General features: G+C 39.0%; 1 protein-coding gene across 3 annotated transcripts in view; it reads right to left on the reverse strand.

Annotated features, from left to right (window-relative positions):
* Positions 1-26953, reverse strand: part of iqsec1b (IQ motif and Sec7 domain ArfGEF 1b) — a 294136-nt gene that overhangs the window by 39438 nt on the left and 227745 nt on the right. Inside the window, exon 1 of one of the 3 annotated variants that reach the window (XM_059329612.1) lies at positions 26348-26437. The exons of the other annotated variants lie outside the window; for them this stretch is intronic. Within the exon in view, the coding sequence (XP_059185595.1) occupies positions 26348-26424 (77 nt within the window). The 5' untranslated portion in view covers positions 26425-26437. Of the gene's footprint in view, positions 1-26347; positions 26438-26953 lie in introns of those variants that run through there. 3 annotated transcript variants of the gene reach the window in all.

Consider the following 26953-nt stretch of genomic DNA (forward strand, 5'->3'; position numbering starts at 1 on the left):
TTTGCGTTTTTTACTTGTATCGGCATCGGCCGATACGTGCATGCGCACGCTGATCAATTAGCCCATTTCACTGAGCCAACACCAGACAAGGCTCGGGGCAACATCTGCCATTCTCTGGTGAGCTGCTGCTGATACCGGAAAAAAGAAAAACACATCAAATATGTGGATCATCTGAGGCGCCACCACCTCCAGGCCTAGAACAACATACACATTGTTTGATATCCAACTGTTAATGTGTTTTGTTTGTTTTGTTAAAATATTTGTCTTTTTTTGTCTCTTTGTTTAAATTGAGACTTGTGTAACATTTGGTATCATTGTGTCATTTTTATAATGTAAATGGAGGGAGAAAAGGCAATATCGGCTTCAAGAATCGGCCCCAAAAAATCGGCAGCACATATCGGGGATCGGTTAAGACTGATGTCAAAATAATCTGCATCGGCCTTAAAAAACCTGCATCAGTCGACCACTAGTTGCAACATTTGGAATGTCAGCATGACAAAATTCCAAAAGAAAGTGCAAAAACCCTGGATTCATACTTTATCAAAACCACTTCCCTGGGCAAAATACTGGCAAAGATGGCAGCATATGATGGGCTAACAGTCAACAGTATGGCATAATGTCTTTCTCAAGTCGATTTCCTGTGATTCCTGATGGTCAGACAATGTGTCATTTTCAGGAAAAAATAGTAACCCCAGTGTGCACCCTCACTTTCTGCCTTGAGTAAGATTACAATATTCAATTCAAAAACCCACAAAGGGCTTCAGAGTACCATGACAGTGCATGAATTGCTTGCTGATAGAATTTTAATTATGTGTTTGTAGTGGAAGGTGCATGTGATGAATCCAGCAGAGGGGGCAGGTGATGTGAGGTCAGCTCAAGTGTCAACACCTCCCCTGGAGATGCCCCTCTTTCTGCTGCTGAGTGGCTTCCTCAAGTGGAGCCTCTTCTCTCTGTGTCACTCCTCAGTGATGAATTAATTACTCCAACCTGCCACTCACACACTGAACCTGCCTCTTCTGGTTCCCTTTATATTGCCAAGTATTCACACAGACTATCTTGCATGTTTTTCACAAGTGAGTAACTCTTAGAATCAGTTTCAGACGATTAAATATGAGTTAGAGGGCACTGGATGAGAAACAGTAAAATATGACTCAGCTGCATTCACTTGCTTGGCAAGCAGAAAATCAACTACCGGCTCATCAGCGAAGCCCGACCCTTTGCTGCATCACAAATGAAGCACATTCTATTTACACAAAGTGTGGCCCTTGTGAATTTGATCAGCAGCTCCAGTCTGGCACAAAATCCACTGCATTATAAGCAATTCAACCAATAAGGACTAACAAGCAATTAATAAATGCTTTCACAATTGATCTCAGTAGAGTCTGGCAGCAGTCCTTGAATAAAGGAGGGACCATTAGTGATGTAGAATCTGCATCATGAGACAAATTCAGAGCCAAATCAGAGAGTAAGTACATGTCAAGCAGCCATTAAAAGTATCGACTAGTACACACAGAAGCAGCTCACACACACTCAGAGTGGGGCTTACCAGCTGTCTGACTCCAGCTCCAGCAAGGACCTGTCAGAGGCACACTGCAGACACCACATGTTGCCTTCTGAGTCCCTACACCAGACCCATTGCCACCCTGCTTTGTTACTCCATCCCCGGGCTAAACATAGCTTTGCAGCCTAACCGCACAGTCTCACTCTCAGACACCTCTCCAGTTCTGACCTTCCTCTGAGCCTTATGAGGAGGGGCGTTTGCAGGAAGAGGGAGGGAATTCCTCCAGAGGAAACTGGGTCGTGTGGCAGCAGGAGCACTGGTGCCCCACTGATGAGGAGGGTCTTAAACAGGAAGGGGCAACAAGTAAGAAGCAAAAATGGAAGAGAGGTTGAGCAAGCTGTTGTGGTTTTAGCATCAGATGGGCTTTATTAATAGCACAAGAATACAGGCAGCAAGGATAAAGCCAGGGAAAACCCCTGGATATACCATTCTAGATGCTCTGACTGTGGAGGTGCGGCTGCAGTAATGTGAGCTTTATGTTGATATAAGTGTCCTTAGACGTCAACCATCACACTGTAAAAAAAACAACTGTTGTTTTTGCGGTAAAAAAACGGCAGCTGTGGTTGCCAGAACTTTACCGTAATAAATACCATGCAACTTTTTTTAATATTACGGTAAAAAGATATTGGCACTGTTGATTTCTTGTTTAAGATTAAGATTTTACCATTAAATATTACAGTATATTTTTTTTGTTAGAGAAATGGTGTTTAGTACATTTAACAGTTAGACAAAGTATTTTTTTTTATAAAAGATAAATGCAAAAATTACATTTACATTTAGTCATTTAGCAGACGCTTTTATCCAAAGCGACTTACAGGAAGTGATGGCTTGTATATATATTACAGTATATTTTTGTTACAAACATGGTGCCACTGTATTTTACAGTGGAGCAATGTATTTTTCAAAAAACAAACTGTAAATATACTGTTTTGGTTGATATATACATTTACAGTGTTTCATTGTTACTGAAACTGAATTAACCCATTTTTCATTTTACGGTCTTTTACTGTCATGATTTAGCAGTTTTTCACCGTAAAATCTACCGACATTTTTTTTACAGTGCAGCTTCATAAGGAAGACATACTGTATACAGTGTCTGATGATCACTACAACTGCTGATCAAAGGCCTAAATCAGAGTGCTTAAATTGATAGTATCACAATTACAGTCTTTTAACAGGCAATGCAGGACAAACAACAGCTGCTTGGCCAGTTGACCTGCCGAGCTATCTTTGAACAAATAACCAAGTTAAATAGGGAATGTTTGACTCACATCTCCTCCCATCACTGTGCTGATGTTTAGGGTGATTTCCCTCCACTCCTATTCCCCTGCTGCAGCCCAAAAAGTGAGCAGTGAGGGGGCTATCCATTTCCATATAATGACATCATTACCCAAACAACGGGCGTGTATCAAGTGGAGCAAAGATGTTATCGAACCAAAGCAACCATGCAGCGTAAAGCACTGAGATAACACAGCTTATCAGAATGGTTTGGGTACAATATGTCTGGTTCTGCACTGTAACCTCTGGTGAAGGATATACATCTTCAGTGCATACATGCCTCAAGAAAACACATTTTTAATGACTCTATATGACATGGAAAATAGTCCTAATTACAGTATATAATAAGTGAGTGAAGAGGGAGCTGGTGCAGAATGCCTCTCTTATGGGCAATTACAGAGCTTAATAAAAAAGCATCTAAATGTATCCCATATGGTGAAGGTTCATGTAAAGTGCAGCAAAGAGGGATACTGATAATAGAGTTAATGACAGTTAATTATAAAGGGAGTTACAAGGATCTCTCAGAGGACAAATGTGGACAAAAATTCCCTGACCCTCCATTCTGGAAGTGCAACTCTGTACAATGCTTAAAGTAATACAATAAACCACCTGAACTGAGCCCAAGTGATGCACAGAACTGAATCAATTGCTACAAAGTCTTGATCACTGGTCCAATCAATCTCAGTTTAGTTTAATTTGGGCACTGATTTAAACTCTCAGCTTGGCCTTTCTACACCAGTTGGTTGTCTTTAGCATTAATGATGACCGTAAAGCTAAAGGGAAAGTGGCAGCAGTTACCGCCCACAACATCTGTTTGAATGGGTAGTGGGATAGTTTGAGACAACTGTCTTTGATAGGACCTTGGGTTATTTTTGTCCCTCTCATCCCTGTCTTGACAGACTTTACAGTAGTTAGAGAGGAGTGATGCATTTTTGCCTCACAGATGAGCTTGAATCTGTGCCATATGCTAAAGGTAGGAGGCACTCATAAACCTACCATGGCTCTATAACAGATTTAAAATTATTTATTGATTCAACTTGGAATGTCCTTTTACAGTGATAAAACAGCTAGCTTAAGGCTCTGTCTAAAACACACACATCTAAAGCTCACACATGTTGTATCTAGCTAGTTTTATTGGCACATCAACAGAAATGTAAAAATAACAACTTGTGGTTTTAGGGGAGGTTCCCAGTTCCCTGCACTGGTTGCCTGTGACAATGAAAACAATAGGCCTCCAGGAAGCCACTATGCTCAGTGGTTGACCTCCTTAATCAACTAATGTATAGAACAGCATTTTTCAACCTTTTTGACAGACTTACCCTAATGCCCTGATACACAAGCTCATACACCTCTTCATCCACACCAACACTGATTTCAACCATGCATCTGTTTATCCACTAATGTCACCATTTGTCCATTTAGCTTACTATTGAAGCCCAGGTACTTAGTTCCATTAATAGTTAACTATTTAAATATTTCAACGGTTTATCCATTACTCTTTTTTTTTAATAGTTTGAGGTAACTACACAATCCTTCCATGTAAACCCAGGCAACCACAGAAGCACCCCACTGGGTACAGGTAGTCTACCTTTGGTTGGCAACCACTGGTACAGATTAAAAAATGGCAAGTCTTTGTATGTGCTTATGATTTTTCGGGGTGATCGATTTCCATTAAGATGACCAACATAACATGTTATCTGTAAACTACCTGGTCGGGGGGTAATTTACAGATTACTCGTGCTTCCTTGTGTGTTTATTATCTCTTGGTTGCACTTAAATAGCTTCAGAGGAATCCATAAAACAGCTGGTCCTTCTAGAGTAGCTGGATAAATCCGACCATATGCTTTCAAAGTGTGTTTGCAGAGAGACAACTCAACACCGGATGGATCTTTGAAGGGCTTATGTTGCAGACACACCTGTCACACTCTGCCCAGACTCCAAGTGGAAACAGCAAGAACTGTCATCCTTATTAATCCCTGCATTAGTTGCAGCTCCTCATCGGGCTGGACAGAGGGTGTCACAGCTCCAGTCCAACAATAACCGCCAGTAACGACTCTCCTCTCCTCTTACACACCCCTCTACCTCATCTGCAATGTCCAAATCTTTCCACCCCACCCTGCTTGCTTCCTCCTACATTTGGAGTGACAATATGCCACTCCCACAGCGTTGATACATTTGACATATTGCATGAGACTGGTTCTCATCCAGCAGGGACAAAAATAGAGTCGTTGACAGACACTACATTTTCTGCTCTGCTTGGTAAGTAAATTGACCAGTCTGTGAGAGTGGGGTAGGTAGAGACAAATGTGTCTGCACCTCCACCTCCCCAGATGCTACGGTCTGCCACTGAAAACAACAGCAGCGCTGATTAGAAACAAAGGAGCTTGAGATTTACAGCACAAAGGCAATGGGGAGACACATTTTCCACGAGCTCTGACAAATATGCAATTACATGGCACTATATCATACAGAGGCTGCACCATGTACCTGTGTGATTGTGTCCGATTATGGCACTCCACATGATGGGACACAAACAGTCTTTAAAGGGGCATTGTGTAAAATATGGGCACATGCTCCAAAAATAGGAGACTGTTGCAATGGACAGATCCCTGGTATATGTAACTCCATACTGATGGAGATATGCTCAGCAGAGTACACAGAGACCAACAGCCCAGCAGAGAGGAGGCACAGGTGGATGCAATGCATAGCCAGCTAGCTCCACAACTTAGCAAAGTCAGAGGTGCTCTCTGATATCACCATACATGCTATCTATGCGGTGGTTCGAATGCGCAGTCAAATTTTGCCCAGCTTGTTGAAGAGAGAGTGGGCATAGAGGAGAACACTGCATGTTCATGTGGGTTCGCTATGTTAGCCTAGCATGGATATTTTGCTCATCTGCATCACTTCTTCCTCTCACATCGCTGCTATACTCTTCACCAGGATGACGCCAGAAACTAAGGAACTTGTCCATTGCAACCATAACTTAATCACATAATCTCAGCTTTTGGGTTTATTTTGTTTGCTTTGAAGTTTGAAGCTAAAAGCTGTTGTAGCTATTGCTAAAAGCATAGCTGTGGCTACTTCTTCATCCTATCTGAGGGCAGACTGGACACTATATGACTCACTATCATCTCTCGAGGCGCAAGTGGTATTACAAGACAGGACGAACGGGGCTAGCCGAGTAGCATGCTAATTTCAGTAGATATCTCTGTAAAGCATTACATAAATGTCTCTGACATAATATTAAACCTGTCACGTTTTCACAGCCCCTTATAAAATTTGTCAATTTTTCACCAGGTCTCAAAGGACTTTCTTTCATATAATTGTAAATTAAATGGCTTCAGGTTTTAGACTTTTAGTCGTACAAAACAAGCAAATTCAAGATGAGTTTTGTGGTTACTGCTGGTAACAGCGAGTGTGTTTTAAAAAAAGCTGTATTTACGTTTCCAGGGTTATTTGTTGAAGCTTGGAAAATTCTTTCTAAATTCCACTTCACCTTAATTATGCGCCAGAGTTAAATTTACACAAACAATAGGCACACTATTTAACCAGCTTAGTGCAGTCACAAATGCTGTCCAGTCCACCACACCAGCTTGGCCCTAAGACTGTAGCATGTTTTCACAAGTGCATAGGGTACACCAGTATGTCAGCACATTTATATTTATCTCCTGTGTAAGAGTCATGTCCTGTTTACAGACACTGGGGAATAAGTTAATTTTGACATGCAAGCAGTGACTGCCCTCGCGCTCTGGCCGGCCTCCAGCTGCATCACCCACACCCCAAACTGAGCGTGGCCCATGCCCGGCCCAGCTGGCTGACTGTCTCTGGCTGTCCGCTATAAAGCTGTTTGGCTCCAGTTCAACCCTGTAATCCCTGAGCTCAGAACCCACCCACGTGTGGCCTTCAGAGGGAGGCGATGGCCCTGCCCTCTCAGCCTCAAGCCTTTCCACCAGAGAGAGAGAGAGAGTGATAGAGAGAGAGGATTAACCTAACAAACCACTGGCTCCCATGATGCTCATGCATGTTGCTCCTGGCCAGTGTAGGGTTCATATAAATTGCACGACACATTACTTACTTTAAGACAAATACCAACTGTGTACAAGCACCTGTGCATCTGTGCATCCATAAAGTGCAATCATAAACCCGCACGGTATGAATTTAGCAGAGTTAAGAGCTGGCGGATGAAAACACAGCAGTCGATATTATGTTGATGACCATATGGCATTGAGTGTTTCTGCCCTGCCGTGGTAGCCCCTCTGACCAGTGTGCAGTTATTCAGCTTATCTCTGTTAATCCTCCTGCTGTAACTTCCTCCATCCTGTTTCTGAGCTGTCATAGGCTCTCGTGCCAAACCAACACCATTAAGCCACAGCATTGTGGTGAGAAGTAAATACAGAGCAGCCTCAGGTAAAGGCTGAGGAAGGTTAAAGGTTTAGTTTTAAATTCTTACACTTGTGTCATATTTAAATGAATTATTCATTGTGTCAATCAGGTATGATATTGTTGTACTGTATAATAATGACAGGGCACGAAACAAGCAGTATTAAGATCAGACAGTAAAAAAAACAACAGTTTAGCCAGATTATTATTAAAACCACAAGGTAAATCTGAAAGTGGGCACACCTTCGCTGTCAGTAATAAATCAGTATTATGCAAAAAATCTGCGCACACAGCTATGGTCATTACTGTTGGTCTGTCAGAAGCAAGTGACAATTTATGAGGCTGAGAAATGAAGCTGCAGTTCCTATGAAGCCGTTTGAGGCACCAAAAACAAGTCAGTTACCATAGACTCCCATGTTAAAATACATCAAGAATAAACATGATGGTATAAGAAAACTGTTTTGGTTTCTATATCTGATTTTCCCTTTTCAACTACTAATTCATCTTTGCTGGAATTATGACTCAGGCATTGCCAAGATTGCTTGAGTTCATCTGTCCATATGAAGATAATAAAATAATAAAATACTGGCGCCGTAGTCTGAACCAAGAGCAAACTCTTTATTGCCTCCCACAAATTATTCAGTTCTTATCTTTCACAACAAAATGTTAGACTTATGGAGAAGATTTCTTAGAGGCAACCCAACATAATAGCTTAGAGCAGCTATCTCTAGGTAGTTGAAATGGCCAGTGCTGGGAGCATACTGTTAAAATGCATTCCACTATAGATTACTGAATACATGATGACCTAGGGGCCTTTGTAACAGCAATAATACCACTTGGAAATGCTAGTGGGGAAATGGTTGAAACGTTATCTGTTTCTACTTTAACTTTATGAGCACAATGTTATTATTACTGGTAAGAATGGTGGGCAAGATGACTAAATCACAACCTAAATTGTAATAAACAAGACTTATATTTTAAGCCATTCCAGCAGATTTAATCTCAGCTAGAAAAAAATGCATTATAACTCTGCCTCTGACTTAGAAATCAATCAATGTCATGCCATGCATAAATCCTTCGATGGTTTTACTTTCTGTATTTGTGCTCCACTGCAGGGTTGAGCTTTTATCATGAGTTCCTATCTTCAATGTTTGTTATTGTCAGGTCTGAGCGCTGTGCAGACAATCTGTGCTACCCTGATGCTATCTTATGATTCATGACAGGAAGCATTTTTCAGATGTCCTCCATAGATATAGAGTGTGACAGTGCATCACCAGCCGGCTCAGGAAGTCCAACTAACGGAGATTTTGCCCATAAAAACGCTGTAACAATAAGATTTCAGTAAGTAGTGCTAGATAACATTCAGTGAAGCAGAAGCTTACATTCACAAACAGCTCCTCTCCCTCATCATGTGCAGTCAAGAAGTGCCTTTGCCTCACACGGGACACACAGCAGATCCTGACATGTTTAGTTTGCACTGAAAACAGATGAGAGCCTCGCAGTGACGTAGACCTGAGGCGGTGAACAAGCTGCTGCTTCATTAGTATTCATAAACATTTTGCTATTCCAGGAAGAGCAGCCTGGCTGCGTGCTCAGACTGTGTCTGAGAATCACTGGGCACTGGCTATGTAGGAGGAGAAGACAAAACGAAAAAGGAAGAGATGAGGGATGTTAAGCTCAAAGAGGTGATTTCTGCATCAACTCATGGCATCCAGTTACATTCTAATATTTGCATCATGTGGCAATTTGATTCTACAATTCTACATTCTCATAATTTCTCAATCTTTGGACAAGCTGATACCATCACTGAGAGCGATCTTTATCTTCTAAGAGTTTTATCCTGTCTGTTCTTTTCCCAATTTAACTCATTTGATGCCAGCTGATTTTGCTTATTGCTATAAAACCACTACAACTTAAGCTCAAATAGTTATGCCTATCCACACTACCCAACTTTAGCCCTTTTTTCTGGCTCGCTGACAATTTGTGAAGATCCCGACAAAAGCTTAAGATTAGAGGCAAATCAAGTTTTTTCTTGGTGTTTGCTCCCATGAGCGAGATCACAATGTGTGAACTGTACACAGACGCATGTGCTTGGTCATGCTTCATTCCAGATATCTAGCATGATAAATATCAAGGCACTATAGCCAATGAGAGCACAAGACATGGGTTAAGAGAAGGAAAAATGAGCACTGTGATGGTGGTATGTGCTGAGATAGAAAAAAGATAGTAAGTACACTATAAAAAATGTCTGTATTTTACGGTGAAAAACTGCTAAACCATGACAGTAAAAAAACGTAAAATGATAAATGGGTTAATAATAAAATAATAATGAATAAAATGGCAATCTTAAACGGGAAATCAACAGTGCTAATATAATTTTACCGTAATATTCCAGAAAGTTTATCCATATTTATTACGGTAAACTTCTGGCAACCACAGCTGCCGTTTTTTTACCGTTAAAACAACAGGTGTTTTTTTTACAGTGGGGTCTGTGTATGTCTGTGATGGTGTGTGTGTTTGAAAGAGAAAAAAACTGAATGAAAAAGTGGAAGAAGGCAGTTGTACACCGTAGGTCTAGTCAACGATTTATTCGGAAAGATGCTTTGTCACTTTTTGACCAGCCTGCCTTCCCGAACCATATTTTACAAATAAACCACAGACTGTATAAAGACCCATGTCCCTGCGGTTGACCTGTCTTCACCATAAATCCTCATTAGTGATTCCACCTGGTGAAGTATCATGTAGCGTGTGACCCTCAATTGCTGGTCAGAAAACCGCAATGGCTCAAAGACTCCCGCTTTATTTGATCAAACAATTTAAACTCAAGGTCAATTTACTGGTTTGGAGTTTTCAACTGTATTTCACAGCTTTTATCAGCTTTTATCAGCAGTCTTTGTAGATATTTAAATATTTACAACTTTTCATGTTGGCTTAAAGATGATTTCTGACCATAAAACAGCACTTAACAAAACATTCTCTACTCAAGGTCTACTTAATTGCTTGACTATAGAACAAGAACAAAACAAACAGTCAAATAGGTGCTCAGAAATCTGTCAAATGAGCAAACTCAACCTGCTGATGATGTGTAATACAGTTGAACTCTCTAGAACAAACAAGTCAATGAATCTGAGGTTGTTTTGCCAACTGCTGTGTCCAAGGTCAAGAATGAACTGCCCCAGGGAACATGCATACAAAACATGCACTGCAATAAACAACTGACAAAAAATAAGAAATAAATAACTAGAACTAAGCAAATATGCTGGAAACAAGTAAAATTATCTGCCAGTGCAGTAAGTAAATGTTTCTTTGTAAGAATTCTTTAAATAAGTAAAATATCTCGGCACTGGAAAACCAATGATGTCTTGAAATAAATCAAAATATACTTATTTTGAGCATTTGTGGCTTGAATAGCCCAACATTAAAATAAGCCAGCAATACTTGAAATGAGCATGTTTTTGTGGTAGAAAATGCTTTTGAAATAACTTTAAAACTACATGCAACTAAAACTCTCAACTGGAGCCAATATTTTAGGTAACAACTCACCATATTCAACAGTTGAATAGATTGAAAAGCCTGAAAAAGCTCACAATATCAATCCTAAAAAAAAGTCTTTAAACAATAAGATAATTAAATAAGTACATAATAATACTAATAATTAAATAAGCACATAAAGCTATGGTCAGTAGGTAAATTATACTCAAAACAATATAATTAAGATACTATTGCTAGATATAAGAAGAAATTACTTGGAAAATACTTGGTAATCCAAGTTTTAGAGTTAATAAATTTTCTTTCTGTTTCTTGTTGAGTGTCCAAGGCTTTGGGTGTCTGGAGCAACACTTAACAGCTACACAAATACCCATAACCTGACTCAATACATTGGTTGAGTTCTGTCTCTGATCTGTCATTAGGTCTGTTTGTGAAAGTGTTCTTTCCTGGCACCAGGTAGGTCATACTATTTGGGTAAAGTAGATTAAATTCCAGGCGGAGTGGAGAACTATGACACTGCCAAGTTCTCATTCGCCTGAATATTCCACACACTTCTGCAGAAACTGTGGCCCTCTGTTCCAACTTGGTTTTTCTTCTTGAAACTGTTACAGCGTGAACATTAACACCATTAAGAGGTGGAATGAGATTTCAGGAGAAAGAAAACGCTCAAAAGAAAACACTAAACATTTCACAAGGGTACTGAAGTAGTTCTTAAACTTTTTGTTATGAGAAAAAAAGCCTGCCTACACCACCACCACCAACAATGCATTGCATGATGGACTGACCACGGCAGGGGTGAGAGACGATAGGAATGAAGGAAGGCTGAATATGCTGCATAACCCCACCGGTAGGGCTGGGCGATATATCCATATAAAAAATATATTGATATATTTTTAAATGTGATATGGAATTAACGCATATTTCGATATAGTTCAAATTTGCACTGTGATCCTTGCTCCAGACAAGCTGCTTTATATATAAATGCTGCACTTACTAGGGTTTGTCATATTTTGTTATTTTGTAATGTTCGTTATTCTTTTCTCATATAAATATATTTATTTCAGAAAAAAGATTGGCCTATTTTATTTCCTATTTTATTAATGTTTAACTAACTAAATCATTTATATATGGCAAACAGATGGTATATTAATGTTAGTTTATAGTTTATTTACCATTAACAAACCGATAAATTATAATTAATAGTTAATTAATAGTTTTAGTTCCACTCATTATAACATTTTAACATCATATTAAGTATGTTAATGATTTTGAAATGATTCATATTAAGACATTGATTTAAAGCATTTAAAGATTAAATATGTATAGCACTTTATAAATGGTTAATAATTGGTTTATAAACCATCTATAAACATCACTTAGTTGGTTATTGTAAAGTGTTTCAATAAAACTACTTGTGACATGTCATATTTGACTTTGACTGAACATTTGCTCTCACTATGCGATAAAAATATCTAGATATACATCGTATATCGATATTCAGCCTAAATATATCGGGATATGACTTTTGGTCCATATCGCCCAGCCCTACACACGGGTACTTCTTCTTCTCTTTCTCCTTTATGTGTCTTTCCTCTTTCCTGCCAACTAGTGCGCATCACTGGCACCGAGTGGGCAGTGCTGCTACTAAAGTGACTGATGGGCTCTACCACATGCTGTCTGCTCTGAGCACAACCATCAAGGCAAACTTATCCAGTCTGGGATCCTAGCTGAGTGGTCACGACAGGCTATGGATCCGCCTGCTGCCCCTGCTATTTTCAAGGGCATTTTCATTCAAGGGAAGGAATTGGGAGCAGCAGAGGGGCAGCTGTACATCATCCGCTGCAAGGCACAGGACTGGAAAACAAAAGGGGGGGAAGGGGTCCATCTATTACCTAACACAAGGGGAAGAAGATGGACCCCATTTGGTTCAGGCCTGACAGAATAATGCCCAAAATGTCAGATGCAGGATAGGAAGAGAAATTGAAAAAATACTCACAGAAAATTATAAGTCATTCTGTGCAACAAAGAGGTTATATCTGTAGTAAATCACTGACATAAAAGATACCAGAGATGCTAGAGGTTTCTGTAACACTTTACAATAACCATCATTTATAAATGGTAAACAGATAGTTTATTAATCTTTAAATCATCATTTATAAACCGTATATATGCCATTTAATGGTAAAGTAACTATAAGCTTACATTAATATACCATCTTTGTGTCATTTATAAATGATTGAGTTAGTTAAATATTAATAAATTATGTATTTACCATTCTAAATGGTCTATATACGGTTTATAAATGATGATTATAGATTAATAAACTATCTGTTTACCATTTATAAATGATGGTTATTGTAAAGTGTTACCTGTTAATGATTTTGAAATGATTCATATACCTTTAAGAAATTGGTTTCAAACATTTCAAGATTAAATATGTATAGCAGTTTGTTAATGGTTAATAATTGGCCTATAAACCATTTATAAACATCACTTAGTTGGTTATTGTAAAGTGTTACCGAGGTTTCAAAATCAAATCAATCCACAAGATTCAACATGGTCTCACAGGAATTCGTGAAATAGCCACGGATTTGCTTAACTCAAAATCTGTGGAATAGCCACGGAATCACTCAAATATCCGTGGAACTGACACGGATTTCGCTACAATGCAAGTTAATGACAGTCATATCCCGTGGCTATTCTAACATACAAAGTGATTATGTACATTCACTGAGTGAATATTTAGAAAATAAAACAATTTCCATTTTTATGCAGAAACTAAGTCAAAATATTGATGAGAGAACTGTCCGCCATGTTTTTTGTTCTGACTGCCGGGACTTTAAAAGTCACATGACTTGGTACAAACCAATAGGAAAAAATATCCATGGTATAGCCAAGGGATATGACTGTCTTTAACCTGCATTGTAGCGAAATCCGTGTCAGTTTCACGGAAATTTGACTGATTCCGTGGCTATTCCACGGATTTTGAGTTAAGCGAATCCGTGGCTATTTCATGGATTCCTGTGAGACCATGTTCACAAGATTACAGGCGGGATGACAGACATGAACCTACCTTCACTGTGCAGAAGCTCACAGCCGACTCCTCGCCTGTCTCAACCTCTAACCTGACCACAGCTGTAGAGCTTTAATTCCACAAAGATGTCCAAACAGCAGCAACAGCTCAACTTCTCTCTTTCACACTGATGGATTTCCAAAAGAGCATGGCTCTAGATCTGACTGGTAGGCACCACCCTGTTCCTCTGCCACCCCTGCCCCTTCCCTTATTCTGTTCAGTAGATCACACACACTGAAGCTATTGAAGGACAGGCAGCACCTCTGTCTACTGGCTGGCCCTTGGCGTTGTTGATGTTGGCATGTGCAATAAAGGCTGTCTTTCTCTCTCCTGCATGTCCCCCCTGCCCTCCTGCTGGAGTTTCACCTCTGCCAAAGAGAGCTGCGAGGCTGAAATGGAAGAAAGGTTGTGTGGCGGCTGTGTGTGCCTGCCTGTCAGGGGAAGGGAGTGGCAGCCTGGTGTGACACACTTGATTACCCTGGCTGATTGGGGATTATTTTTGGCTTCCAATGGCACCCTCCTAGAACTGAAAAGCTATGCTATTCTCCTGTAATTATCTCTTCCAGTCGTCACATCACTATGACTACCATTCATCTGACACCCAATACTTTTTGATTTTATTCACTGCAATATATATGCATATTGTGCAGTATCACATAGCCAGTGTAAAAGAGCAGAACGTGGCACCTAGAGCTTTTCTCTCTTCCTGTCAGTTGACACCCTGGGTGAACTTAAAGGAATAGGGAAGTAGTTCAGAGTGGGACACTCCCACTGAGTTCTAGTTAAATACTGAAGGAGCAAATATAGCTCAGCCAGTGTTCATGAGAGCCTGGAAGAGACGTCAGTGGTCTGAAAGGCTGAATGGAATTTTCCATTTTAAATCTAATTAAAAAACTTCTACACTCTATCTACATTTTGAATTGAATACAGTGCAAAGACAAGCTATCTAATCATTAAACATGGAAACATTTGTTTTGGTTTTGATTTCGTTGTCAATTTTTGTTTTTAAATTCAGTTAGTTTTAATGAGTTTTTAGAGTGTGCTGGTTTTTATTTTTTGGAAAATGCTTAGTTTTAGTTTAGTTTTTATTAATTTAGTGTTCGTTTTTTATAATGGGGTATTTGCTGGGTGCCAGATTCAATAAGGTCACAATAAATGTTTCCTTTATTTCCTTTGTCTGATCCATCTCAGCCCCAATAAGTTTATTAAGTCATAAAACCAGATAGATGAAATAGATTTCATATCAACCAAAAAGGTTTACGTATGAAAAAAGTTGACAAAGACGAAAACGAAGGACATTTTCACTATAATTTTAGTTAGTTTTAGTTAGTTTTGTAACCACAAAATACAGTTTCAGTTAGTTATTGTTTTTTTAAAACCTCTCGTTTTCAGTTAACGAAAATGTTTTTTCAATTCTAGTTTTCGTTATTTTGTTAGTTTTCGTTTACTATAATAACCTTGATACACACATATAAACACTAATTTAGAATTTGGTTCATTTTGTTTAATATTATTTCTGTTTTAAACATTGTCACAAGATTTTTGGAATAGGGGTTCTATTTGCAGCTATTGTCGAACTGAGTTTTAACCAGAGTTGAAAAGGCGTTTATCAGCCATTATAAGCCTATAAGTATGGGGGACTTGGGGTCTGTTCCACCTCTACCGGCTGTAATAATTATGAACCAGGTCGCAAAGTTGTTTGTGACATTATGGTGTGTAAAAGTAAAAGGGAAAAGTAAGCATAAATGTATATTATACTTAGCATGTACTTAGCATGAAAAGTGGCTTTTCTATGTATTTAACTGATGTCCAATTCTAAATTTACAAGAATATTTATACACTTCCATGTTGATAGGAGTATTAAATACTTAAAAAATCTCTCTTTAAGGCACATTTTGAACAGATAAAAAATAGTGGGATTAATTATGGACAATCATGCAATTTATCGCAATTTAATAATGAATTCATTTGGGTTAGTTTAAATATGTTCTTTATGTAAAATGTAAATGTAATTGTATTGTGTATATTGTTGTGTGTTACAGGGTGCCCTTGAAACATACCTTAATAAACACTAGCACTAGCAAACAAAGTTATAGACTATCAACTAAAGACTTTTTTTCAGGAGCTGGTGGACAACAGAAGGAACTAAAATGAGAGTAATTATGGGACTTAAAATCACCAGGTGGCCAGAAACATAACTTCAAATGAATTCCACTGTTGCGTCATGTCTGCTGGATGTATAATTTAAAAAATAGTTTAGCAATGGGAACATTAGAAGATATAAGTGTGTGGTTTCATCTTGTTCTGCTGCCCTCCAGATAGTAAAAAATATACTTCAGAGTCTTTATATCTCGCTTGCTAAGAGCTTAAAAGCCATTACACAATCTAATGACACATACAACTGATGCTGTAGCCCGATCATAAGACCATTCATTGCCTCTATTGATTTTAATCCTGAGTGCTCCAAAAAGAGTTCTCCACCATATGTTAAAGTCAGTCTGCACAATTTAATTCACATGAATTTGCTGATGGAGGTATAGAAATGGCTGCCTTTAACCATGCTCAGGTACATCAAATACTTGCTAAGCCAGTAAACAGCACATTTGCATTTGTTATCTCTAATGCCAAGTGTATTCTGTCCTGTAGGTCCATGCAGCGTTAGTAATAAGACTAATTGTGAGTCCCATCTGGAAGCGCTGTCAATATTCATCTTCCTGAGCAACAAAGTATACCTCATGCATACCAAAATATACGCTGCCAGTTAGCAGAAGTGAGATAGAAGCAACGCTAGTTCTTCATGGCATTCAAGACAGCACATGCTGAACACGAAGATTTAAGGGGAATCTGTCTGATCTGTTCTATTATTTCTGTTTTAAACATTGTCACAAGATTTTTTTTTGGAATAGGGGTTCTATTTGCAGCTATTGTCGTTGTGAACTGAGTTTTAACCAGAGTTGAAAAGGCGTTTATCAGCCATTATAAGCCTATAAGTATGGGGGACTTGGGGTCTGTTCCACCTCTACCGGCTGTAATAATTATGAACCAGGTGGCAAAGTTGTTTGTGACATCATGGTGTGTAAAAGTAAAGGGAAAAGCAAGGAAATTTATAAAAGTGAGCATACAAGTACATTATAAGTATAAAGCATGAAAAGTGGCTCTTCTATGTTGTTAACTGATGTCAAATTATACAGTTACAAGCATATTTATACACTTCCATGTTGACAGGAGTATTAAATACTTGAAAAATCTCCCTTTAAGGCACATTTTGAACAGATGAAAAAAATAGTGTGGGATTAATTATGGACAATCATGCAATTTATCGCAATTAAATACTTAAACTGACCCAAGGCACTCATTGAAATACTTGCAAATTCCAAATTTCAACCCTAGAGACTATTGGAGGATATTACATACAGTCAGAATGTGTAAAAAAAAAAAGTTTACCAGATTAAAGTGGCAAATCTACAAGAAAAAAATGTGCAGATTTATGAGACTTAAAGTGGTGAATCTGCGAGAAAAAAGTTGTTTTTTTCCCCCCACTTTTTTCTCATAAATCTGTGACTTTTTCGTGCAGATTTGCCACTTTAAATCTCTTAAATCTGCAACCTTTTTTCTTGTAAATTTGGCACTTTAATATAGTAAATTTGCAACTTTTTTTCTTGTAAATTTGCCACTTTAATATAGTAAATTTGCAACTTTATTTTTTTATTTTTTTTTCTCAAACTATTAGAGAACCCCCCCCGGTTCTAAATTTTTCATTTTTACGTTGGAGGTCAAAGTCAATAAAGTTGTTATCTGCTAAATATTTTCTTACATTAGGAGACAGTGAGGTTGGCCGTCCTCATTGTTATAAGTATAAAGCATGAAAAGTGGCTCTTCTATGTTGTAAACTGATGTCAAATTATAAATTTACAAGCATATTTATACACTTCCATGTTGATAGGAGTACTAAATACTTAAAAAATCTCCCTTTAATCCAGCGTTAGTAATAAGACTAATTGTGAGTCCCATCTGGAAGCGCTGTCAATATTCATCTTCCTGAGCAACAAGGTACACCTCATGCATACCAAAATATACGCTGCCAGTTAGCAGAAGTAAGATAGAAGCAACGCTAGTTCTTCATGACATTCAAGACAGCACATGCTGAACACGAAGATTTAAGAGGAATCTGTCTGATCTGTTCTTAGGCTTGGCCAAGCTGGGGCCAAGCCAGGGCCACTAAAACGTGTACTGTGTGTTTTAATATATACTTATCATTTAGACCTTAAAATGAAGTGACCTCTGGTTGACTCTTCCTGCCCCTGGAGATCTATTTCCTTCCCATTTTACACTTCCTCTTCAGATGTGACCCCAGCTAACCTTCTGAACCGGTGCTTCCTCTACATATCTAGACTCCTCCTGCTCTACACTTCACTGTGTAGATAACTTGTGTCAGCTTGTTGCCCTCCGGTCTCGGATGTTCTTATCATCTGAAAAGATGCCCCTGTATACCTCGCAGGGTGGTGTTCAAACATGCAAGTCATTCTGGTGTGGTACAAACTGAACGTTACCAAGTAACAATGATCTCATGTACCAGGGTGTGACAGGTCTGACAACTGCTGCATTTCCAAGAAAGGGATCTAAATGCTTCCACTGCATTTGCCTGACAATTATTCTCGTAATTATAACATGGAAAACAGAATATGTACAAAATGTGCTTCTCTGTCAGTGGTGTTAACCTGCTTCATCCATGTGTCAGTCAAGGTTATTATAGTTAATGAAAACTAACAAAGTAACGAAAACTTGAATTGAAAAAACATTTTTGTTAACTGAAATGAAATAAAACCAAGTTTAAAAAAAAAATGATAACTGAAACTGTATTGTGAGGTTACAAAACTCACTAAAACTAACTAAAATTATAGTGAAAATGTCCTTGTTTTCGTCTTTGTCAACTTTTTTCATATGTAAACCTCTTTGGTTGATATGAAATCTATTTCATCTATCTGGTTTTATGGTGTAATAAACTTATTGGGGCTTTGATGCAGCAGACAAAGGAAATAAAGGCAACATTTATTCTGACGTTATTGAAACTCGCACCCAACAAATACCCCATTTAAAAAAAACTAAAACTAACACTAAAACTAACAAAAACTCAACTAAAACTAAGTATTTTCCGAAAAATAAAAACTAATTAAAACTAGCAAACACACTCTAAAAACGAATTCACCCTTTGATGCACAATATGGGTCAAAAATGACCCATATCCATATTTTTAGCTAAGTAGCTTGCTAAGCTAAGTACTTAGCTAACTTCTTGGCTAAGTAGTTAACTTAACAAGCTACTCAGCCAAGTAGTTAGCTATGTAATAATACAAAAACTTTTTTTTCATAAAGTATGAGAGGCAAATTGGAAATAATGATCTGTTGTTATCAAAAACAAGATATTTAAAGAATACTTGGAAAATGCAATCATGAAATAAGTTGATATCAAAAGATAGAGCACATAAACATACAGCAGCATTAAATAACATGGGAAATGAATGCGGGTCATTTTTGACCCATGGTGTTCATTAGAGGGGTTAAAACTAACTGAATTTGAAAACAAAAATTGACAACAAAATCAAAACTAAAACTAATGAAAAATCCAAAACTATTATAACCTTGGTGTCAGTATAGTAAGTAACCCTGAAGGACCTCTAATATACAGCCTCAGCATGGTTGGAAGGATCGGTTTCATTTATGTGTAGGAAGAACACTAAAATCTCAGCAACTTTCCATTCCACTGAAATATGATTTGGATAGTCAGCAGAAGTTATTTCCCCTAAGCTAGAAAAATATGGATGTCATGAAGAGGAGGAATTGGTAATTGTTTTTAAGGATGAGAAGGTGAACAGTGCAATATATCAAAAAGAACAGGAAGGGACATTTCTGTGCTCCATTCAAGTCATTATCTACCACAATCTACTTCCATTTAACCATTTATCAACCGCTTTTTTTAGCGAGGTGAGCGCCACGAGACCCTACCAACCATTTGTCAACCTGAGTTTGACTGTGGGAGGTAGAAAGAGTAGACTACACTGGTGGTGAAACCTCTGGCTGTTTTTGAAGAATCTAGCAAGACTGAAACTCAGAATTCCCAGCAGACAAGAATGTTTTTCTACAGAGTTACATGAGTTTCTGTGTCCTGAGGGGATGAATGTGGTGTCTGAATATTTGCCAACTGAACAGCCTGACAGGGTGTGCCATGTTAATGTTATCGCCAGGTAGGATCACTCCTCCCTACCCTGGGGTTATCTGTACACATAAAAACACCACATTTTCCCTTTACACGGAGGAGGTTATCACCAAAATGAAACTAAACTAGGGCTGGGCGATATATCGATATATTTTTTATATCGATACATTTTTGAATGTGATATGGATAATTAGACCATATCGCATACATCGATATAGTTCAAATTTGCACTGTGATCTTTGCTCCAGACAAGCTGCTTTATATATAAATGCTGTTCTTACTAGGGTTTGTCATATTTAGTTCTTATGTAATGTTTGTTATTCTTTTCTCATATAAATATATTTATTTCAGAAAAAAGATTGGCAAGCCAAGGCTTTTATTTAAGATATTTTTTATTTAAATGTGCACTTTATGGAGCTTTGATTTTAAACTACTACTTGTGACATGTCGTATTTGACTGAACATTTGCTCTTACTTTACAATAAAAATATCGGGATATATATCGTATATCGATATTCAGCCTAAATATATCAGGATATGACTTTTGGTCCATATCACCCAGCCCTAAACTCAACTGTAATAACTTAATTGCGTCTTATTTATTTCAATGAAAAAGAAAAAGAAAAAAACAACAGTGCAAGAAAGCATTTCTCAAAAATGATTTAGTTCAATTCGAAGTCTAAGTCAGTGTTGATGTCATCATGGGGCACTTCTTGGGTTTGACAAGTTTGGTATATTACTAGTGTGAGACCGTGGGGTCCACTCATCAACTCCTCTGGTATCCAGAGATACTGTACATCCTGCAGTGCATCCCCTCTCTCTGCATTCCAGTGTTTGGAAGTTTTTCCTGTGGTATGAACAGGCAGCAGCCAAGCCACAATCACCATAATCAATTGGCTTAAAAAAACAACAACAACATGGCCTTTACCTCAAGTGGAAAAATACACAGCTGCAACTTGACTCTAACACCACCTCTGATACATACTTTAGACTATGTTGTCAGAGCGACCCGTCTGAAGGTCAGGTGGTATTTTACAGTTGAATGAAAGAACTACTTCTTTTCTTTGTTGAATGGCAGAGCGATGACAGGAAATGAGAGGAGCAGAAAAGGAAATGACATGCAATAAAGGTCTTTGGCAAACTTGAGCCTGGGATGTTGCAATTCATTCCGTACCTTAATCCCCTTTGCCACCAGGGCAACTCAACTCAAATAGCTGTTTATCCAGTGATTGCCTTTTATAGCCTCTATAATTTATGTACACAAAGGAAGCAGGGTCAACTCATAAGGTAAACTGTGCACTTATCTAAACATATCACATTTAGAGATGCCAGTCACAATCACAAAAAAAAGGTTAATTTTTTTGTTATATTTCCCTTTCCAATATTTTGATGTGTACGTATACACTAAACACACCTTCATGTGTAAATTAATGTGTTTTCAGTTCTGCAGCAGCACATATTTGCCTGAACTAGCCATGTTACAGTGAGTGCTGCTTTCAGCTCAGAGCAGAGGCTACAAGCCTGTGAGTCACTGTCAACCAATATTCTAAATTTTAATATATATTCAAATATTCAAAAGAAACTGACATTCAAAGATAAAAAAAAAAAAAATCTTATTTAAATGTGAAAAACCAGCACTACTGTTGTTGTCTGCCACATGCTTTCTCTTGTAGGCCGCTGCTGAACCAGTCAGACATTAGACAGAGCCATACAGAGAGAGACATTATAGCAAATTATTGGTTTATTGTGTAGTGTGTCTGTATGTATATATTTTAAAACACATGTTTATGCTTACAGAAATATACTTATACAAGTATTATGTCACTGTTTTATTGGTTTGCCAATATATTGACACAATGCTCAAAATGTGTTATTCAAATTTCAAATAGTTTGAATCTTTAGGCTATATACATCTCTCTCTCTCTCTCTCTCTCTCTCTCTCTCTCTCTCACACACACACACACACACACACACACACACACACACACACTCTTGTCATTCTATCTTTGTGAGGACTCTGTATTCATCAAATGCATTCCCTAGACCCCTAACCTTAACCATCACAACTGAATGCCTAGCCCCAAGCCTAACCACCTAACCTAAACCTAATTATGTCCCGAAACTTAAAATCATGTCTTAACCGTCAAACAGGCTTTTAAAGAAAAAATGTCCTCAGTTTGCTGGTTAAAGCCATGGTCCTCATTATGTCGGAAGTACAAGAAGACACAAACACGCATTCTTGTACTTCTATCTTTTTGAGGACACATCATTAATGCAATGAATTTGTAGCCCCTGACCCTAACCTAAACTTAAAACCAAGTCCTAACCTTCAAACATTATTAGGGCCTTTGAAGTGAAGTGAGGTCCACCTGAAATGTCCTCACTTCACAAAAATGTCCTCACTAATTCTGGTCCTCACTATGATTGGAGTACAAGTACACACACACACACACACACACAAACACACACACACACACACACACACACACACACACACACACACAAACACACACACACACACACACACACACACACACACACACACACACACACACACACACACACACACACCAAATATTCAAACTTAATTTTTTGCCAGTTTTAACCGCCCTACTTTGATCTGAGGTGAAAACAGTCTTCCACACATGGAAATGTGAATCTCTACAAGCCCAAATTACACATCCAGTTTTAAATTGCCCCACAATTACAGTATAAGTATAGGATGTTCTCTTAGTAGTAGTCTCTTAGTTGTAGTTCTCTTGTAGTTTCTTTGCTGTCATGTTTAGCAATTAGCATTAGTTCACGTGGAACAGCAGCCTGGTTGTAACAGTGGAACTAAAACAATATGACACACCATCGTTCACAGAGTACAACATCTCCAGAATGCCTGTTATGTCTGCTGACAGTAATGGCGGTAATAAATCTAAGAGACAGAGCACCAGCAGAATAATCCCCTGCAGCTTTTCCCTGCCACATGTTACTGAGCCTTATGGCAACCTGTTGACACCAATCCCAGACTCCCACTGGGCCTGTGCTGGGCATGCATAAACACATTGTAATCCGCATGCACACTGGCTGAATCATGCATCTAATCACTGGGCAGAGATCGGTAGAGGACTGTTTTATACACTGCAAAAAAGGTGTGTCTAAAAACAAGATAAAACATTAAATCTGAGGGAAATTTAAGAAATCTTGTCAAGTGAAATTATCTGTCCATGCAGCAAGATCATTTCCCTCAGATTTAGTGTTTTTATCTTGTTTTTAGACACACCTTTTCTGCAGTGTACTCGCTACTCACATCCAGTTCCTTAAGTGCAGTTTCACAAAAAGTGAAGAAATGTTTGTTCACAAAGACCTCATACCTTAATGACGAAGCAGTAAAGTGATTATATAGCCAGTTTATCTAAATCCCTGCATCTTGTGGATTTACTTGAGTAGCAGGATTGTGGATTAAATCAGTGGATCTGCACCACACAAGTATATTTGCATGATGCTTTCTTATATAGTAAAAATTTTGGACAAACTGTACTGACAGGACAGAAGCTGAGGGAACACGCAATGGAAGACACTATCCTTTATACTGTTTGGGTTGGTATCATTTGAAAGTTTTTGGTCATATTGCAAAAGTATTACCTTACTTTATAATTATAAGCCAATTATTTTACATTCAACAAAAGAAGGCAAAGGAGCTGAGGCACTGCATGAACATGAATAAAAACAGATTGCCACAAAGTTTGAGTGTAATTTTACATAACAAAAAAGTTATCAGTTATCAGTTAGAACATTAGATATCTTGTCTTCGTACTGTATTCAACTGGATGTAGGTCAAAAAGGATTTGCAAATAACTGCATTCTGGCTTTACAACATTTTTCACAGTGTTCCAAATGTTTTGGTATTGGGGTTGTATTATATTCTATATTCATGAAATATTGTGTAACTAGTGTATTTTTACACTTCATGTCTATTTTATTCTGCTTTAGTTGTAGGTGCAGTCATTGTCAAAAAAGCAATGACCTACAACTGTTGCCAGGGCAACTCAAGAAACTCAAACTATGTCAAATCAACAGAGCTTGTTACTGCACTGATTCTCATGACTGGGTCATGTTTTGTTGCTGTATTTGGTTCCAGGTCTGTCCAGAGGGATTTTGGTCTGCACCTTGTAATAATGCCTCTTTGAAACTGAAAATGCAACCAGATCTCCAACCTAAATGACAGAATAGACAGTTTGTCAACACGACCCATAACGACCCATGAGTGTTTCGGGGCTCATGGTACCATGGAGCATTCTAAAATTAGTTAACACATCATTCTACATACTCGTACAGTTCGCAGTTGTAAAAAAAAGGTGCAGTTTCTGTGAATCTAGGCTACAAAACCACTGATCTAGGTTTAGGGCAAAAAACTTCCTGCTAAGGCGTTATAAAAGCCAGTTTAAGCAGTAAATACCTAAATGCCTAAATGCTGGAAGTGAAGTTTTTTTTCTCTTTTTTCTCAGTCATTTTGTCATGACTGAGAATGTAGTCAGTCAAAGTCATAGTTCAAGGTTTAATGGGGAGACAGTGGTAGCTGCCATTCCCCATGCTTACAAAGTTTAGCATGTCAACATGGTGCCTGTACCAATTTTCCAAACTAATGTGAGTGCTGGATTATCCACCTACTCTGAGCATATGTGAAATGAGACATCATTCTGAGAGCCTATTGTTCATTCTCTGTCTCAAATGATCCCCATGAAATCAACTTCTGCAAACACAACAACAAAGACTCAATTCTGTAGATGAGAACAAACTCTATGTGGCAGTAGAAATGAGTCAGGTTTAGATTCCAATCACAATCCTGGAGTAGAGTCTCCTTGGCGGTATAATGAATGACAAGCCAGCAGAGCGAGCCTCCGTCCGGCCAGCTGGGTTTCACCTCCCGTCTTTGAAACGGAACGCAAGATGACTCATCAGACGTTTGTCACAGCTTCCTGGCTCCCTCTCGGCTGCTCTGAATGCTGCTCCAGAAAACTCCTCTGATGGGCCTATGATTTATTTAACACATGCTGATGTATTTTGCATTAAAACAGTCTAAATGCTTCAGTGCATTTAACTGGTAGAAAAGGCTTCTCCAGCAGAGATCTGAATGTGTTATCCCCTCTGAACACTTTTTGCATCATCAGTTTTGTTTTGCTCATGACGGCCAAGTTGTAGATTCAAAGCAGGCAGGAAACATTTGGGTAAATATTGGACAAGAAAACAAATGTCCTCTTTCCTGACAGCTCTGTTATATGAAATCTAAAACCAGTGAAAAGGTAAACTACGTATAAATTCTTGCATGCATAAAACAACAACAGAGCTCAGCCCATTTTAATTCATAACCACAGAGGATTTCATCATTGTAGAATTATCTGATACCAAGCAGCTTAATGCTGCATAATCTACCCAACGTGAAAATCCTGCCCCTGAGGATATAAACCAAGAACCGAAAAACAGATCTGGCCTCAGAGATGGAATTATATCCACAAAGATCACACAAGTCACACATAATCCCGTGCCGCGGGCCAGAGCCCCAAACTCATTATTGATGAATTAATGTGTGCTTTGCTAAAACCTATTAAACTGTATTAAGATATGCGCCATGAAGAGAAATGTTGTAAGGAACAGGAGTGACTGCTAGTGACCCTCCATCTCATTTGCAGTAATGGGGAGTATGGCACAGCAGCCCATCCACTTTGTAAGTGGAGTGCTGTCTAGGTCAGCAGAGAACGGCCTGATGTAATGAACTATTCCTGGGTCTGTTTAAAGGATCAATAGGGATTCATCACACAGCAGCTACCCTGTGCTCAGCAAAAGAGCACACAGAACCAGTATGCAGCAAAGTTAAAGAAAAAAACAACCAAAAACAAGTCTGCAAAGCTAGGAGGAAACAGCACGCCATGCATGACTGAGAGAAGAGGGGACAGATGGGAGTGGAGGGGGGCGGGGTTGGAGAGACAGAAAGGACAACAACAACAACAACAGTCCAGGCACTGTGTGAGAAGTTGAAACATCCCTTCAGCTCTAGTTTGCAGAGAGCTGTGGGTGTCCTCCAGCAAACATCAGCTGCCATGACATCAGACTACAGGAGAGATGGGATGGGTGGTGTATGGATGGATGATGGGGGGTAGGGGGGTAAGCCAGTGCAGCTGCTGCAGTCATCTCTGCCAGACACCTGCCTGGGCGGAGGGTGTAAACAGAATATATGCAGCCGGCAGCACTCCTCTCTTCACCTCACACAGGAAACACACATCCACATGCCAAAAGCAGAATCTGTAGGTAGCTGACACAAGACAATAAAACAGCAGAAACATGGGAAGTGAAAGCAGAAGCCCTACCGGCAGAGAGAGACAGTGAGCAGCCCGGGACACAGTCGACACTGGCAGGATGAAAGCGAGGGACCATCCTTACACATTCACCTCCAGCTTCAGAGAGAGACGGCTCGGGCCCTCTCCACCCTCTCCACCCTCTCTCTCTCTCTCTGCGTGCCTCTCTCTCTCTCCCACCCGTCTGTCACTCTCTCCACACGACTCTCTCGGCCCCTCCCCTTCACTCTCTCTCTCTCTCTCTCTCTCTCTCCACTTCGTTGTGTGTCCAGTGCGATGCTGCCCGCCAGAGTCCTTGCCTCTGCTGGCAGTGCTGCAAGGTCAAGGTTTGTTTCTGCGCCTAGTCACAGTCAGTGAAACCCAAGAGTGTGCAGCTTTTTAATTCAGTCATTTCACAGACTGCATGGCTTTGTCCTCCCCAGGTCAAGGTGTGGTAATTAATGAGATGAGCTGCTTTGAGTTTGCCTGCAGAGAAAATGCACAGACTTCTTGGGCATGAAGTAGTAGGATAAATTATGACTGTGACAAACAAGCACCAGTGAAGAGGCTTCTGAGAAAAGGTCTATTTTCTGCTTTTCTTTTTTCCTTAAAGGGGAAGTTCATCCCCAAATAATAATA

The sequence above is a fragment of the Centropristis striata genome, chromosome 3, assembly GCF_030273125.1.
Source record: "Centropristis striata isolate RG_2023a ecotype Rhode Island chromosome 3, C.striata_1.0, whole genome shotgun sequence".
Classification (NCBI taxonomy): Eukaryota; Metazoa; Chordata; class Actinopteri; order Perciformes; family Serranidae; genus Centropristis; species Centropristis striata.